At 38.4% G+C, this 19399-nt stretch overlaps 1 protein-coding gene across 2 annotated transcripts in view; it reads right to left on the reverse strand.

The window, feature by feature from the left end:
• Positions 1-10367: 10367 nt before the first annotated feature.
• Pdcd10 (programmed cell death 10) overlaps positions 10368-19399 on the reverse strand; it is a 40966-nt gene continuing 31934 nt past the window's right edge. For both annotated transcript variants that reach the window (XM_028867191.2, XM_028867192.2), the window contains exons 6-8: positions 13936-14014; positions 13586-13668; positions 10368-10994 (exon numbers count right to left, since the gene is read on the reverse strand). In XM_028867191.2, the coding sequence (XP_028723024.1) occupies positions 10913-10994; positions 13586-13668; positions 13936-14014 (244 nt within the window). In that variant the 3' untranslated portion in view covers positions 10368-10912. The remainder of the gene's footprint in view (positions 10995-13585; positions 13669-13935; positions 14015-19399) is intronic.

Genomic DNA, 19399 nt, shown 5'->3' on the forward strand with positions numbered 1-19399 from the left:
TCCCCTCTCTCCTCCCAGTCCCTCCCCACCACCTCCCCTTTTCCCTCATCTACTCTTCCACTGTTTCTCTTCAGAAAAGGGCAGGCCTCCCATGTATATCCCATGTATATCTGGCAGCAATAGCATATCAAGTTGCAGTGAGACAAGGCACTGCCTTTCCTATTAAGGCTAGACAAGGCAACCAAGCAGGAGGGTAGGGTCCCAAAAGTAGGTAACAGAGTCAGAGACCGACCCTGCTCCCACTGTTAGGAGTCCCACAGAAAAACCAAGCTATACAACTGTTACACCTGCAGAGTGCCTGGGTCAGTCCCATGCAGGATCCCTGGTAGTTGATTCAGACTCTGTGAGCTCATGAGTCCAGGTTAGTTGATTCTGTGAGTCTTCTTGTGGTGTCCTTGACCCCTCTGGCTCCCATAATCCTTCCTCCCCCTCTTCCACAGGATTCCCTGAGGTCTACCTAATGTTTGGCTGTGGATCTTTGCATCTGTTTCCATCAGTTGATAGATGAAGCCTCTCTCATGACAGTTTGGCTAGGTAATGATCTATGAGTATAGCAGAATATCATTAGAAATTATTTCATTGACTTTTTTTTCTTTTGTCAGTCATGTTTGGTTCTAGCCTAGGTCTATGGGCTGTCCAACCTCTGGGTCCTGGCCCTCCAGAAAGTTTCAGGGCTGGGCTTCCTCTCATGGTTTGGAACTCAAGTTGGACCAGCTATTGGTTGGCTACTCCCATAATTTCTGTACTTCCTATACCCCAACGTATATTGTAGACAGGGTAAATTGTAGGTCAAGGTTGTGTGGCTGGGTTGGGGTCCAAATCCCTATACTGTAAATCTTACCTAGTTACAGGAGATGGCCAGTTCAGGCTCTGTATCTCCCACTGTTAGGAGTCTTAGCTAGAGGTCACCTGTTGCTGGATCCTAATGGTTCCCTTGGGGCAGGGGCATCAATGGCACAGACACCTGGAGTCAGTTGAAGACACACAATGAACTCGTTTACTCAAAAACAGGGAAGGCCTTATATACCTTCTTCCTGGCACCCAAACTGTGTTCCAATCTGGTGGCATTGCATGGTCTTCCCTCATTGGCCGGGCACAATCAGGAACTCTGATAGCAATCAGGAACTCTGACAGTACCTGTTGTTAGGCCCTCAGGCAGACTCCAGGTTGGCTCATAAGGAAGTATGCTTTTTGCAAGCCTTGGCAACTGATTTGAGCCAAGTTCCTCAACCCTATGAGTCTGTCCTACTACAGTCACCGACATAGATTCCTGGGAGTTTCCATAGCACTAGGTTTCTAGCTCATCTCAGAGATGCCCCTAATTCCATTTGTCTTTCCTAATACTCTCTCCCTCTATCCTCCACCACCTCCTGTTCCCATCCAGACTCCAAACCCTGTCAATCTGTGATGTCCATTATATTTCTCCTTCACAGTGAGATTCATGTTTCCTCCCTTGAACCTTCCTTGTTACTTACCTTATTTGGGTCTGTGGACTGCAGTATGGTTATCCTTTATGGCTAATATCCACCTATAAGTGAGTACATATCAAGTTTGTCTTTCTGGGCCTGGGGTACCTCACTCAGGATGACCTTTTCCAGTTCTATCCATTTGCCAGCAAATTTCATGATGTCACTCTTTTTATCAGCTGCATAATACTCTATTGTATAAATACACCACATTTCTTTATCTATTCTTTAGTTGAGGGATATCTAGGTTGCTTCCAGTTTCTGACTATTAAGAATAAACCTTCTATTTGTCCCTGTGCTTTATCCAACCTTGGTTTCAACAATTATCGCTCATATATACCCTCCTCTTTCTCGCTAATTAGGCTCCTGGGGCCTAGACATGGATCTCTGCATCTAGATTCCTCAGTCCTTGGATGGGGTTTCTGGCACAACTATTAGGGTGTTTGGCCATCTCATCACCAGAGTAGGTCAGTTCCGGCTGTCTCTAGACCATTGCCAGCAGTCTATTGTGGGGGTATCTTTGGGGATTTCTGTGGGCCTCTTTAGCACTTTGTTTCTTCCTTTTCTCATGTGATCTTCATTTACCATGGTCTCCTATTCCTTGTTCTCCCTCTCTGTTCTTGATCCAGCTGGGATCTCCCGAATGGAAACACATGAATTATGAACCAAAGGCTGAGGGCCAACCAACTGGATCAGGCCCTCTGAATAGGTGAGACAGTTGATTGGCTTGATCTGTTTGGGAGGCATCTAGGCAGTGGTACCAGGTCCTGTGCTCATTGCATGAGTTGGCTGTTTGAAACCTGAGGCTTATGCAGGGACACTTGGCTCAATCTGGGAGGAGGGGACTGGATCTGCCTGGACTGAGTCTACCAGGTTGATCTCAGTCCTCGAAGGAGGCTTTGCCCTAGAGGAGGGGGAATGGGGGGTGGGCTGGGGGGAAGGGGAGGGGAGCAGGAAGGGAGACAACAATGGAATCTGTGGCTGATATGTAGAACTAAATGTTATTGTAAAATAAAATAAAAGGAAAAAAAGAATAAACCTTCTACGAACACAGTTGGGCCTAGATGAACATAGTTGGTCAAGTGTTGTTGTTACCATCTTTGAGTATATGCCCAGGAATGGTACAGCTGGGTGTTGAGGAAGATTGATTCCCAATATTCTAAGAAGCCATTACATTGATTTCCAAAGTAACTGTACATGTTTGCACTCCCACCAGCAGTGGAGGAGTGTTCCCCTTACTCCAAACCCTCTCCAGCATAAGCTGTCATTAGTGTTTTGGATCTTAGCCATTCTGACTGGCATAAGATGGAATAAAAATCTCATTTTGATTTGTATTTCCCTGATGGCTATTGAACATTTCTTTCAGTGTTTCTTGGTCATTTGAGATTCCTTTGTTGAGAATTCTGTTTAAATCTGTACCTTATTTTTAATTGGATTATTTGGTTTATTGATGTCTAGTTTCTTGAGTTCTTTATATATTTTGGAAATCAGCCTTATGTCAGATGTGGGGCTGGTGGAGATCTTTTCCCATTCTGTAGGCTGTCATTTTGTCTTATTTACTATGTTCTTTGCCTTACAGAAGCAATTCAGTTTCATGAGGTCCTGTTTATTAATTGTTGATCTTAGTACCTGTGTTACCAGTGTTTTGTTCAGGAAGATGTCTCCTACAACAATGCACTCAAGGCTCTTCCCCAATTTCTTTTCTATCTGTTTCAGTGTATGTGATTTTGTTGAGGTCTTTGATTCACTTGGACTCAAGTTTTGTCCAGAGTGGCAAGTATGAATCACTTTGCAATCATCTACATGCAGCCATCCAATTTGACCAGCACCATTTGCTGAAGATGCTGTCTTTTTTTTTTCCCACTGTGTATTTTTGGCTTCTTTATCAGAAAAGGTTTGTAGATTTATGTCTGTGTCTGCAATTAGATCTCATTGATGAGTATGGCTCTTTTTTATGCCAATACCATGCAGTTTTTATTATTATAGCTATGTACTAAAACTTGAAATCAGGAATGGTGGGACTGCCACAGTTCTTTTATTTTTCAGGATTATTTTAGCTACCCTGGGTTTTTTGTTTCCATATGAAGTTGAAAATTGTCTTTTTGAGATCTGTAAAGAATTATGTTAGAATTTTTATGGGGATGGCATTCAATCTGTAGATTGTTTTTGGTAGAATGGCTATTTTTACCATATTAATCCTACCAATCTATGAGCATGGGAGATCTTTCCATCTCCTCATATCTTCTTCAATTTCTTACTTCAAAGACTTTAAGTTTTTGTCATACAAATCTTTTCTTGCTTGGTTAGAGTTACTTCAAGATATTTTATATTATTTGAGGCTACTGTCGAAGTTGTTTCCACAATTTCTCTCTCAGTTCATTTGTCATTTGTATATAGGAGAACTACTGAGTTTTTTGAGTGAATCTTGTATCCAGCACTTCACTGAAAGTGTTTATCAGTTGTACGAGTTCCCTGTTGGAGTTTTTAGTGTCACTTATATACCTACCATATCATCTGCAAATAACAATACTTTGAATTCTTCCTAATTTGTATCCCCTTGATCTTCTTTGGTTGTCTAATTGCTCTAGTTAAAACTTTAAGTACTGTATTAAATACATATGGAGAGAGTAGACAATTTTGTCTTAGTCCTGATTTAAGAAAAATTGCTTTGAATTTCTCTCCATTTAATTTGATATTGGCTATAAACTTGTAAATTACCTTTATTGTGTTTAGGTATGTCATTTGTGTCTCTAATCTTTCCAGGACTTTTATCATGGAGTATTGGATTTTGTCCAAAATCTTTTCTGCATCTAACGAGATGATGTTTTTTTTTGTTTTTTTCCCTTTCAGTTTGTTTATATGGTGGACTATATTTACTGACTTTTCATATATTGAACCATCCCTCCATCTCTGGGATGGTCATAGTAGATGAATTTGATGTGTTCTTTGATTTGGTTTGCAAGTATTGTATTGAGTATTTTTGCATCAATGTTCATGAGGGAAATTGGTCTGTAATTTTTTCTTTACTGAAACTTGAAGTGGTTTGGGTATCAGGGTTACTATGGTCTAAAAAAAAGAATAGAATTCCTTCTGTTTCTATTTTGTGGAATATTTTGAGGAGTATTGTTAACTCTTTGGAAGTCTGGTAGAATTCTGTGATAAAGCCATCTGTGGCCTGGGCTATTTTATTTGGGAGACTTTAAATGGCTTTTCTATTTCACTGAGGATCATACATCTATTTAAATTGTTTATCTGATCTAGAAAACTGGCAATCTCCTGTAGCCAGGCAGGTCTTTCAGTGGCGGAACTAGGTTGCATTCAATTGAGTTGCTGGACAAGGAGGTCCCAAGAAAATCCCCAACCTAGGCTGTTGCTAAGACAAAAGGTTGCTCTCTGAAAACTGACAGTAGGGCCCCATTGTTGAGGACAACACCCACACAACTCATTGAACATGGAAAAATTGAGCTAATGCCTTGCATGGAATACATTAATCCCTGTTCTAATCTGTGGATAGGTATTCTGCAGGCTACCTAAAGAGAAACATGGACACCTACCCAATGCCCCAAACTTTGCCCTACAATCTGTACCAGCCCTGAAAACTTTGGTCTACCATCTGTAATGCCTGCATAATATGCTAGGGCAATGGTGGCACAGAACTTGTGGGAGTGGCTAACTAAAGTCTGATTTGACTGAAGGCACATTCTATGAGAAGGAACCCACACCTGACACTGTTTGGGTAACCAAGAACTAGAGACTAGACAGCACAGAGACCTAGGGTAAACCAAACATCACTGCTCTTTAAAAAAAAAAAAAAAAAAAAAAAAAAAAGCAAACAAAACAAAAATCCCCACAAAACAAAAATAATTCCTAATTATTCTGATATACTTATTGATCAGGGTCTTTTCCAGTCATCATCATCAGAGAGGCTTCCTCTGGCAATAGATGGGAACTGATGAAGAAAGCCAAGGGACAAACATTATGCATTTATCATCATTATGTGGTGATATATTGTGTCCCCCAATATATTGTGTACCCTAATAAAGCTTATCTGAGGATCAGAGGAAAAAGCCACCCACTATATTAAACATAGAAGTCAGGCAATGGTAGCACAAGCCTTTTATCCTAGCATTCAGGAGACAGAGATCCATCAAGATCTTTGAGAGTTCAAGGCCACACTAGCATCAGAGGCATGCGTGGTAACACATGCCTTTAATCCCCCCACTAACCATGGAGACCTGTACAGACAAACAGGAAGTGCTGTAGCTGGGGGAAGAGAGGAAGTGAGATGGCAGAACAGAAAGGCATATATATAGGTGTGGATATACAGGAAGTAAGTCTCTTTGGAGGCTGAGGGTTAGTAAGGTGAGGTTGGCTATGGCTTGTCCTGTTCCTCTGATCTCTCAGTTTTAACCTCAATATCTGGCTCTGGTTTTTTTTTTTTTTTTTAATAAGACCATTTAGCAATTCATCTTACAGTCTAAATTGGAGGTCTCCATCAAATCATTCCCTTCTGAGTTCAGGCAATCTTGTAGAAAAGGAAACAGAGTGTATGAATCAGAGGGGGTGAAGGACAAAAGAAGAGCATGGCCCTCTGAATCAACTAAGCAGGGTGCACATAAGCTCACAGAGACTGAAGCAGCAAAGCCTGCATGGGTCTGCACCAGGTCTTCTGCATATATATTATAGCTATTACCTTAGTATTTTTGTAGGACTCCTGACTGGGACAATTAGGTCTCCGGTTCTTATGCCTGCTCTTGGGACTCTTCATGTTGGGTTGCCCTGTCCAATTTCCATATGATAGCTTTTGCTTCATCTTGTTATATTTAATTTTGGCATGTTTGGCTTTCTCTTAGATGCCTGTTTTTTTCTAATGAAGAGAGAAAGGGAGTAGATCTGAAGGGAAGAGAGATGGGGAGGAACTGGATGGAGTTGAGGGAGGGAAAACTATTATAATCAAAGTATGTTGTATGAAAAAGGAATCTATTTTCAATAAAATTTTAAAAATGCAAATAAGGCAAAATGTCCCACAATGGGCCATATATTGAAAGACAGGTTCTGAGGGTAGCACTGTTGGAAAGTTATGTAAATCTTTTATTTTTTCCCAAACTTTATTATGTACGTAGTGTTCTGTCTGCATGAATGCCTGCAAGCCAGAAGAGGGCACCAGATTTCATTACACATGGTTGTTGAGCCACCATGTGGTTGCTGGGAATTGAACTCTGGACCTTAGGAAGAACAGTCAGTGCTCTTAACCTCTGAGCTATTTCTCCAGCCTGGAAAGTTATGTAAATCTTAAAAGCTGAGTCCTACTAGTAGGTCTTTTAAGATTGAAGGACATGCTCCTGGTTGTTCTCTTCCTTTCTCTGCAACATCTCAGCTATGAGGGGAATGATTCACTGGTGAGAATGTGCTCTTACCACTTAATCTTTATAGGCCTCAGTGTCAGTCTTGGGTAGAGACTGTATTCAAAATATGTCTTTTATATATCAGCTGATTATCTCAATTATTCTAAGTTACCCTAATGGAAAGCTTTCTCTCTTTTTCTCCCTCTGCCAAGTTGGAACTCTTGATTTCTGACTCTATCAGATACGTGAGCAAACAGATTTTTGTTACATGGGCAACCTTCTGTAGTTTGCTATGCCTCCCCACCTAGATTAATGGTGGGATTAAGCCAATCAATGATACTGAATTATACTCAAAATACACAGTTATATAATTTATCTGAGGTGTTTTACACAGCTCATCAAACTGAAAATCTCTAAATTTAATAATCACTTTTTTTCTTCTTTTGCTATATATAGCCTAAGCTGGACCCAACATGTGGTCCAAGCTGAACTTGAACTCAAGATCTTTTTACCTCAGCCTACCAAATACTGAGATCACAGGCATGTTTCACCATACCAAGCCTCAGATTCTGTTCATTAAAAACACTGATGATCACATTGTAGCTAATATCAATACATCATTAGGAACCTCTTCAAATAACTGTACTTGAGCTTACCCTGCAAGTTAACTGTGAGCACAGCAGGGAGCAATGTGACAGAGATAGCTGATTTCCTACAGTTCTGCTGCCTATGGTACAAGGAGAAGGTGCAGAGAAAGTGCACTGTGCTCAGTGTGTCCTCCGAGAAAAAACAACTTGGAAAGTTTCTAAGGCTCAGTTGCTAATATACAGTTCTCAGGAACTTTGGATTTCACAACTCTGCAAAATTATTTCTGAAACTGAAAAGAATGTTGGCAGTGGGATGGCTGAGATGGTAAAGACTTTTGCCACCAAGTCTGATTGGCTGTCCAATCTTCAGGACTCGTGAAAGAAGGAGATAACTGACTCTTGCATCTTTTTCTATTACCTGCATATGTCTGCTGCATGTTCACAGGGAACAAATCTTCCTGTTTGGCGAGGTAAATAAAGTAATTTGAAGCCTCTCTGAGGTAGAGTTCCATGATGAACAAGTGAAGTGATTAGAACCATGGTTTTAAGGGCACAGAAATAAAGAGGATGACAAGAAAGAATTCAATTTGGAGTTGTGAATTCATTTCTGAGATCAGTGTAAGGGCACATGTACATGTACATTTGTATGCAGGCAGGCATACATTTTCTAGTTTGTCTGTTGAAAGGCCTAGATGCAATGACAACACCCAGGATCCAGTTCTAAACTTTTAGTAACTTCCCTCTGGGTCTATGGAGAAATTGCTGGTCTTAAATCTTGGGATGTGTTTTATGCAAAGTTAATTAGTGTGTGTGTGTGGGGGGGGTGTTGAGTGACACACATCCATATACAAACAGAAAAGAGAACTCACAGAGCACAGGAGTCAGCTGGAGTTATCTGTCAAACTGAAAATAATTTGAGTACCAAAGTATGGGATATAAACCACTAGGAAAACAACGAAAACTTATGAACCTGCGACAGCATTCAAATTTTGGTGTAAACATAGCTGGATGAATGAATAGATGAGATGGGGAAAAGACTTCTGCAGGGCTGACTGGTGCATGTGGAAAAAGATGCTAGGGTTGGAAAGTCACCATTAGATCGGAGCAAGAAACATTAATATGTTCATCCCTCAAGCAAGATGTTAACGTGTACTTAAAAGCCTCCCAGATATTGCTTATTAGGTGAGAAATTATACTATACACTGGAGAAACACAAGTGCACTATAAGCAGGTGAGGAAAACTAGAACCATCCGTGGAGATGGGTATGCACTCCAAATCCCATTCCCGTGACAACCACTAGTGCGACATTCTGACCAAGGATGTACAACTTGGATCTAGTAAGAAAACCTGGAGTGAGGAACAAATTGTAACAAACAGAGGCTGTAAGACATGCAAAGCATCCAGAGGTATATAGGGGACGCAAGGCAGGGCAAGCAAACAGGACGGCAAAAAGTATATAGTTTTTCCTTTATGCTACAATTATCCTTGCAAGTTTCTTGCGAGTTTGAAGTTGTTTCCAATGAAAAATTAAAAAATATTAAAAAAGACAGACATTGGCTCCCCAATCTAATATTGCCCCACCTAACACCTATCATTTCCTGTGGTATGTTGTTTAAGTTGAGGGGGGGGGGTGCATTGGATGTTAGAAAAAAAAGCCACATTGTTATAATTTATGAAGCAGTAAACCACACAGGGGTTTGGTGAAGCAGGTTCTTACTTATTCCTGGCAATGAAACAAAGACCAGTGAGAAGAACATATAGAACATACAAACCCAAGTTCAGCTCCCAGCTGACAGCTATGTTATAACCTCGCTGTTTCTTCAACTATGAGGAAGTTGATTAAATTGTAGAATCCTTAGGAAATCAAAGTAAAAAAACGCATTTTCAATAGTACTTGACACAGAACACAGCAAGACAGTGAGTTCCTTCCATGCCTCTCCTCAGAAGCCACCTGACACTGGCTCTTTTCACGATTCAACTTAGGTGCTTTGGAAGGACTTATGGAAGTAACTGCCACTCAAAATTGTCCCTTTTTATGGACACACGTTTCACTACAACAGAAGCCACATGTAGTAGATGAAGCCTTATAAAGAGAGAAGACTTATAGAAACAAGGCTGGCAACTTCTATGAAGGAATGAAAATACAAGGGAGATGATAGTTTGGGTTGGAAAACCCCTATGCAAATAACACACTTGACTTTCTTCTTATTTTCCCACAATAAATGATAGTTTTTGATGAAAATACTAGAGATTATCACTTATGTTTGTTTTAATAGTTCTGCACTTTTGAAGAATGACAAGTCAAATTAGGAACACGTTCATAGGTAATAAGAGTTCAATCAATTATCTATGTTTTCGGCTTTGCTTCTTTTCACATACTGACTTATATTTATCAGGGTCATTTTATGTTATCAATGACAGTAATCTTTAAAAATTCATTTTCTAAAAATAGAACAAAAATAACTAAATTGTATTATAGCCAAAATATACTGTCAACAGATTTAGTTTAATATTTAATTTCTCTATAAAAGATGAACAAAACCTGATTTCCTTTTATTATAATTGAATATTCAAATCACTCAAAATGAATATTAGATACATAGTTTACTTATAACTTCTCTAGTGTGAAACAAATTTACATATTTAAAGAGTGTATATTATATTAACACTGATGAAATCTCAATACAACTATTGGAATAGTTTTTATTAATTGTGACTACTTTGGGGACAATGTGCAAAGCTTATTAGAGCCTAGCATACCAGAAGTAATTTCTTGGGAGTCAAAATCTACAATGTCACACAGTTCAGAAAGCATCATTACAGTATAAAGACATTGTAGACTGCTCTCTCTTCTCAGAAGTCTAAAGATTAGAAACAGTGAAAAAATATCCAGTCTTTTATATGTAACAACTAACAGAACTATTTTAACTGACTACATTTTGCCCAAAGTGATTAAGGACAAAAAATAGGAATTCTTGTTGCTTTATTATTTGATAAACTGCTAGTAAGCTCCCATTAGAAGATTTAACATTAGACCAAGTTGTCTTGGTCTTCTGATCATATATACACACACATATATATATGCATCCTTCTTTTTCAAGTAAAGAAATGTTTAACAGATGTAAACTATTTATTGAATATTTGCCACCAAATATTGTTAAATACATTATCTTGCAGCATATCGCTTTCAAGTTAAAATGTCAGAAACAAACACCAATATTTACAGTTCTTGTAAGGAATGTTATATAATGACACATTAAGGCGTAAATTCTTTTGGCTTATAATTCTTAAAAGAATGATAATAGCAAAAGTGATGCAAAATCTTCAGTGTGAGATTATGATTAAGCTACATTTTACAAAAATATGGTGTAAGATGGCAATAATCCCATTCAACATCCTGGATTAGATCCCTTCAGGAGGGACTGATAATTTATACAGTCAAACTTTAAAATTTACAGATAAATGCAGTTTAATACTGCCACTGAGAAGTACATCTCTTAACATATACAACTTTCAGGCCACAGTTTTGAAGGTCTGAAGTATCAAGTTGGTTTGATGAATTAGCCGGTTGGCACTTATGAACACATTTATTGCCCTGTTAAAAAGAAAAACAACAAGCATTAATTTCATTCCCAAAATTCACTCTTGTAAAATAAAATATTTATAGTTAATGTCTTATATCAACGGTAGCAATGAAATAAAGTGGGAAGAGGCAAGTTAGTACTGCGAATTCTAAACTTTCATTCCAGTTTGGGATTTAATGTTTTAGTATTTCAAACTGTAGTGTCTAGGAATTACTGCCCCCTGGTGGTTCTGATTGGCAATAAGGTGTTGAAGGTTGCTACTCCAACATCCATTAATTTATAAGCCTAACAAATTACTAGTCAAAAAGGATTCATTCAGATTGGTCTTCAGCTATGATTTCATATATAAAATAAAATACAAATTTTAAAAGTTCTATTAACAGAATAAAATCTGATATACTCAAAAGGATTCAGATGAGGTCTCCAGTTAACATGATCTGCTGAAGCATGATACTAAGCCTCAAGATCTGTAATGGCATAATAACATCTGGCATCGATGGGCATGAAAACCAGAAAAGTTAACCAATTCTAATCTCACCCTCCCTAATCTATCTAAAAAAAAGGGGGGGATCGATTCAATATGAGATCGGACAAACACGGAAGGGCAAACACGCAAGCATGCTTTTAAAAGCTGCTTTCCTAGGGTGTTCTCCTGCAGACTACAGGGCAGAGCTGAGCCATTCGTCTCACTATTGTGAGGTCAGTCCCATTTTGTAGTCAGTCCCTCTGCACCAGGGCTGCTGAAGTTTGGATCTTCATCACCCAGGCAGGGTTATGAATGACCCAGTTGAATCAATGAGAATTTGTATCCCTAGTGAAAGATGTTGTAAAAGAGCGTGTTCCACTAACAATTTCCATTTGGAGTAAAGAAGTACAAAATTCAAGGCACATATTTAAACAAAATAAAATTGAATTTAAAGCTGCTGAAGAGTGGGGAAACACAGCAAGCTTGAATAATCCACACATAAATAATTTTAGATTACTGAAATGTAAATCCCACCTTTCCATGTTCATTATACATGATTTATTAATTAAAATTAGAAATAATTATATGATTATGAAAATTATACCATTGGTTATTTGCGTTTGTTTCATTTATTAAACTAAACCACAAAAGATCATTTTCCCTAGACAACCAGAATTTGCATATGCAACATAAAACCATAATGTAACTATCTTTAATTTGTTATATAAACAAAAGTATTTTAATTTGTCTGAACATTAAAATTAACCCTAAAATTTTTATTTCAAAGCAGTTTTATTTGAAAATATTATTATAATAAGTATCATAAGGGTGTAATTTTATAAAGGATCTTAAAACTTCAAGGATATTTGCAGTGCCTGTTTAAAATGTTTTTCTAATTTTATACATTATTAAAAAGGTTTTCAGCAAGGTGTGGTGGCGCACACCTTTAATTCCAGCAGGCAGGTAGATCTCTGTGAGTTCAAGGCCAGGCTGGTGTATAGAGCCAAGGTTGTTGCACAGAGGAACTCTTATTTCCAAAATACAAAATAAAACCAAAAAACCAAAAAAAAAAAAAAACCCAAACATAAGTCTTTTACAATACAATTTCTAGCATTTTACCTGAAGTACAGTAAACAACATATAATGAAACCATACTACAGAGGTCATGACCCACACCATCTATTTAAATACTGAGCTTATACACAAAAAAGTCTGTAGATCTGCATAGTGCTGTACACATCTTATGTAAACTTAAAACTAATGTCCCGCTTACAACTCTCATATAGTTCTCTTAAATAGTTATTTGCTTTTGTCTTCTTTTCATTCAGTGTCCTGTCTCTTTAGTATACCTCTTATTCAGCAGAACAATGTGGTAAGCCACTTTACTTTCCCTTTAGGATAATGGATCCCTAGCCTGGCAACACTCCAAAGCCACTTGGACAGGTTTACAAAACATCTAGACCATGCTCCTATGCAGGACAAGATCAGGATTCTCTCAAAGTGGAATTGTGGTAATGAGATTTTTAAAACTGACAAAGATGGTTTTAACATGTAGACAGAATTGAGAATTATTGTATTAATCTCTGTACAGTACTTTCTCAAGGGACTGGCAGCTTTAACAACATCTAAAAAATCTGAGAAATTAATGGACCCCAATTCCAGACCCTCATGAGATGCTACTAAAGTTTGAGAACAACTATTTTAGGGGTTAATACAAATCCTTAAGTATGGCCTTATAGCTCTAAATGGCAAAAACAAAACAAAGAAAAAAATCAAAAGATCAAAGGAAAGATTTCAGGAGACAGGTGAAGATTGGTCTCAAAACTTCTCAGTCTGGGTCTGAGTGGTGGTTAGAACAGCAGCTACTCACTCTCCAGTCATCCGCCTTTGTTAAACCAGATGACTTCAGTATTAACAGTGTAAGACAAGAGCTTAACTTACATGGCTTGTCCTCTCTCCTCCCTTTTCCTCTCCCTCTCCCTCAAGTGGGTGCACAAATTAACTCGGCTTGTCAGGCCAGGCTGCAAGAGCCCTGACCCATGGAGTCCTCTTACTGGTACAACTTACATGGTTTTAATGTCCTACAAAAACACATACATTGAATTTTAGTAGAAAAGTATAAATGACAGTACTTACTTGCCATCTTTAAAATATGTCTTCAGAGTGTCACTGAAACTTTTGGAGTACTTTACAAATTCTTTCTTTTGGTGTTCAAGTGCCTATATTTATGAAAAGAAAAATAAACTAAGTCAAAAGAATAGCACAAAAGACTAAATTAAAGACCAAGGAGTATAATGAGTATGAGGTGAACTTTATACTCGGTAAGCCTTTTTAAAGAGGGTTTACTAACATAACCACAGAAGGTTTACATCTGAAGATAAACTCAATGAGACAATTTCCAACAAGCAAACCCTTTAGTGTACAGGTCGGAAAACACCTGCATATATGTTCCTATCTAGGGTGGCAACAACAAGCAACTAACTTACCCTGCGGTTCTGGTATTGATATTTCTTGAAGACATTATTCACTGTATCAAGTAGTTCTTTTATTGCACTAGCTATATCCCTGTTGAGAAAGGACAAAGAATCTTTAAAATCAGCTATAGTAAAAGCATGTATGTATGTGTGCATGTGTAATTATGGATCACATCATACCACCCCCACTTCCCTCACTGACATAGGCCAAGCTGGCCTCAGAGACAGTCCTGCCTCTGCCTCCTGAGTGCTGAGACGAAAGGTGTGTGCCAAACGCATGGCTTGCTCTTCTCTTTTTTTGTAGATAGGATCTCAAGTAATCAGGGCTAGCTTTGAACTTCCCATGTAACCAAAAATTCTCAACTTTCATGAGCCTCCCTGACCCACCTCCAGGGTGTAACCATTTCTAGTTTATGGAGTGCTGGGGATAGAATCCTCTTTGTGAATGCTAGGCAAGCACTCTACCTACCGAGACTGCCAGACCCTCAATATATTTAAGGTACTGATATTAGGCTGGAACATAAAACATTACGTATTTGAGTAGAATTATTTTGACACTTGTTACCAGTACTGCTGCTAGTTTAATAGTAGCAGCCTAATCTATAAGGGCCTCTGTATTTTCAAACAGCTTCAATATTCTGTTCTGCTGTGATAGGCAGAGCCTATCACATTTAATAAAATGGTGTTGCACAACCTTGCTATGTTTTTGAGAAAAGCTATAGCTGCAACCAATCAAAAATATTAAATCTCTACATATGTAAGGTTCAATAAATTCATACTGGAGCTAACTAAAATAGAATATAATTAAGAAGATAATAGTAATCACATAGATATGCAAATACAGCGTCACTTTTTCACGTATTTTAATATTCTACCAAAAAAGTAACTATTACACTGTTGTCATGTCTAATGAGGAAGATGTGAATATAGTGGAAATGGCTGGACAGGGTAGGGCAAATGAGCAGCTCAAAAACAGACAGAAAAGGAACACTAGGAGGAAGAGAGAAAGGGCTTTGGTACAGTTTACCCTAGATCTGCTTTTAAGAACTGGGAATCTGAAAGGTGGGCCTGATGAAAGGCTGCATCCCAGTCTCTAGTACTAGAGTCTTTCCTCAGCACCCCAAATTAAAGAGCTATCACTAACAACACACTGTCAGCACAAGGCTATGGAATCAGCTGGGTGACCAGAGAGCCTGCTTTTAGCTGCACTACAGGAAGTAGGAAGGAAAGAGTCTGCACCATTCCTGTCTTTCAACTTCAACAAGCCCAGTTCAGAGAGATGCCTCTCAGAGAAGGGAGAGATCCACAAGATGCAACAGTCCCAGCAAAGCCACAGTGAGACCTAGGGCTGAGCAAAGCCCCAGGAGCTTGTGGACTTCGCTGCTACAACAGCCTCAGGCCACAAAGCTGATGGCCTCAAGCACTCTTACACCAGCTCTGCCCTACAAAACAAGCAGGGAGGAAAACCAAATACACAGGGCAGGAAAGTTAGCACAGCTTTGTCTCACTGCCCAGGTCCAAACCTATCATGAGACAAGTACTTAGAGACAGTGAAGGCCCTGCACGAGAGAAAGAACACAAACAGCCCAGGACCAGCTCTGGCAATAGGCAGAGCTCTGTGCATATGCGTGTCATGTTTAGGCTGCCTGAGGAGTACTGTCCTCCTCCTGAGACTATATAGATCTCTGGGGCTAAGGCTTAGGTACAACTCAGTTTGGTATCAAGTGGCTGCCTCCTTAACCCATCTCTGAAACACAAGTAGTAAAGCTAGTTGGTCAGTGCTCATAGTTGACTCTAGGGCTGTCCCAGCATCAAACTAGTTTGGCTTGCAACACTGATAACTACCACAAAGGGTTCAGTATACCTGAGACTGGGCAGACTCATGCATAACAAAACGTGCCATCAGGCCAGGTGGGCAATGGTCTTTTTCTACCAAGAATACTTCAACCCAAAGTATAGTGTGGTGACAGACTACAGTTGTTAAGACAGATGGTACACTGGGCAGTTTCCCAGGCTGCCCTGTCAGCAGATTCCAGAACAGCTCTAAGTTTCATGGAAACACAGACCCTAGTCTACCAGACTGCTAACCTAGGAGCATCACTGGTGCCTAGAACTTTCTTTGGTTGTACGTTTACCAAACAAGAGCCTTTGCAAGGATGGGCCCTGGTTCTAACCCTCTAATGTGCTGTTCTTCATTGGCCATGGGGTTGGAATATGACAGATTGGTGGCGTGGTGGCCACAGCTTGAAGACAGGATTCTAGGAATGCTCCACTCACAGTAATTCTATCTGAAGCAAGGACAACCACGTAATGTCAAACCTCAAGCCAGGGAGTGTAGACAAGGCCTTCAGACTATCTGGAGAACAGGGGAAGACTTGGACATAGAGAATTTTCATTCTCTAATTTCTGAATAACAAAACTTAATATACCAACTGACAAAACTGCTACCAAATTCTCTTTAATTTATTAAAAAACAAACAAACAAACAAGAAATTCTAAGAAGCAATGTTACCTAAACACCAGATAAGAACACAAAGCACTGTAGCAAAATAATCAAAGATTAAGAAATGGACAAGAAACCTAAATAGGTATTTCTCAAAACACCAATGTCCAACAGGTAGATGAAAAGACATTCAACACTACTAAGTAACAAAGAAACACAATGAAAAGCATAATAAGGCACCCTAGGATAAGTGGCACTAATAAAAACACAAAGATAACAAACAAGTGCTGGCAAGGCTGTAGAGAAAAGGAGTCACAAATACTGAATGTAAACCAAACAAGGAATTGCGGTAAAATAATTCTCATATAATTATGAAGAATTTGCAGCGGATGGATTCTGTTATAACTAACAGACATCATGATACAGAGAGAAAGAAATGCGAAACTGCAGTTATTTAGCAAGAAAATTTTGGTTAACATATTAATTGTAATGTAATGGTAGGCAATGGACATCAGATGAAATAAATGAACACAGAACTTAGCAAAAAAAAAAAAAGAAAGAAGAATAAACCAATGAATGCATGGCTTTCCTTTTTAGTGCATAAATCAGGATTCGCCACTAGTCAACATCAATTAAAATGTCAGATTTTTAATACATATTAAATTAAATATATAATATTTAATATAAATTAAATATATATTAGTTCTACAACGATCTACATAAGTTCAAATGTAGACAAACAAAAGCATTCATTAATAAAAAAAATGACAATGTTCTCGGACTAGATCATTTTTTCTCTCTAATCAACCAGGTCATGAAAAGGAGGAGCCCTTTCCTCCGTCCATGAGCTATAATGTGGAGTATACTCTGGGTTTTCTTTCAGCTCTCATAAGCATTACCTTCATTTCTAAGAGTCAAAAATTAAATAAGAAGCTAAGCAACTTGTAACATAGCTACGTCTTACAATGGAGAGTCAAAACCAAGTCGGCAAATATAACTAAAAATGCTTGCATACTTACTAGTCATCAGAAATATTTTCACTATATAAATACAACCTACAGCATCATTTATATCCAAATAATATTTCATGTAGTTAAGTCATATGGGCTTAATATTGCTAAGATGGGAGAAAGAAGGTTAATTACTTTAAGTATGAAAAGGTAAGGTATGTTAAAGAAAAAACAGAACTGTAGCCATTTACACTATTCATATATGATTTTGACTTCTCATTTCAGAAATAATGTGGATATCTAAAAACTTACCAAAGCAAATAAATCCTCAAATGTATAATAAATACATTTGCATTGCCATTACTCCTTTTTTTTTTTTTTTTTTTTTTTTTTTGGTTTTTCGAGACAGAGTTTCTCTGCATAGCTTTGCGCCTTTCCAAGATCTCGCTCTGTGGACCAGGCTGGCCTCGAACTCACAGAGACCCGCCTGCCTCTGCCTCCCGAGTGCTGGGATTAAAGGCGTGTGCCACCACCGCCCGGCGCCATTACTCATTTTAATTGTGCTTAGTACATTCAAAAAGTGGAAGTGAAATATTGAAACAACTACAGGCACACTCTCAAGTGTTTGAGCTAAAACTGGGTTGTTCATAATATAGCTTACAATCTATTTCCTTGAAGCCACAGTAGGTTTAGGAAAGATGCTCACTGACTCTCTAGGGCAGTGGTTCTCTCTATAATACAGTTCCTCATGTTGTGGTGAGGAACATGTATAACCCCCAAGCATATAATTATTTTGCTGCTCCTTCATAACTGTAATTTTGATACTATTATGAATAATACAAATATCTGATATAAAGGACATCTGATATGTGACCCCCGACAGGTTGAGATCCACTGCCCTGGGAGGAAAGAACCTATCCAAGTAATGGTTAAGGTCTCTGGTTCTACCTTTCTGTCTTGGTTTTCATTATATAGTCTTCTCTCAAATCTACTGGCATTCAATGGATAATATCTCTTATTACATTTTATTCAAATAGAAGAAACTTGTCTGCACAAAGTTAGATCAATGTTATTAGTCTAGGAATGGAGAACAGTAAAGAGGAATCTAACATCAGGCTACTAGGGTTCAAGCTGCTTTACAACCTTAGGAATTTAACTTATTTTTTTGTGTCTCATTCTCATCTCTTAGAGGAATAATAATATTATTATTATTATTATTGAACAGGGTTTCTCTGTGTAGCTTTGGAGCTTTTCCTGTAACTCACTCTGTAGCCTAGGCTGGCCTCGAACTCACAGAGATCCGCATGCCTCTGCCTCCCAAGTGCTGGGATTAAAGGCGTGCGCTGCCACCACAAGCTACAGGAATAATTATTAACAGAGGAAAGTGCTTGAAATAGTGTTTAGATTGCTGCTGCTAAGACCTTGCTAATTCTAAAAACCCATGTTTCAATAGTCTGAAGCAAAATCTGCTAAAAGTATGATTGTGAATATCAGTCTACATAAAGGCATAATGTAACTTTATCAACAAACATAATTATCAAAAGCAACTGAAACCACATTAAGTCATTAGAAACTTAATAAAGAGATCATCTAAACAACTGAGCTTGAGATCAGTAACAATAGCCATTAATGTGCATATGCATTTTACTAAAGTACAGTAAGTTAAAAATACAGCTCCCTACACAGGTGGCTATATTGTAATGACCTTTTTCCATACCCCTAGTTCTCCAGCTGCTGTTGGGGAGAGTCATTCAGGATTGTTTAAACATCTATCATCACAAACCACTTTTTATACTGGGACATACTTCTATGCTTCTTTATCACTAAAAAACATGTGCTCCAAACATTTGACATAGCCTTTTGTAACACAAGTTATACAGAGTATTACTGAAAGACAAAGCTAGCATTTATCCCAAGTGAACTTTCTAACTGTGTAACTATGTTTTCAAGGTAGCATACAATGTAGCCTATGCTACAGAGACAGGTGCTAATAAAACTAGGCTTCCCAGAAGTTTCTACTTATGGTTTCCCCAAAACACTGCACTGATTAGATATTAAAGGTGGTATGTTGGTTAGTTTTTTG

The sequence above is a fragment of the Peromyscus leucopus genome, chromosome 6 (genome assembly GCF_004664715.2).
Source record: "Peromyscus leucopus breed LL Stock chromosome 6, UCI_PerLeu_2.1, whole genome shotgun sequence".
In the NCBI taxonomy this organism is placed as follows: Eukaryota; Metazoa; Chordata; class Mammalia; order Rodentia; family Cricetidae; genus Peromyscus; species Peromyscus leucopus.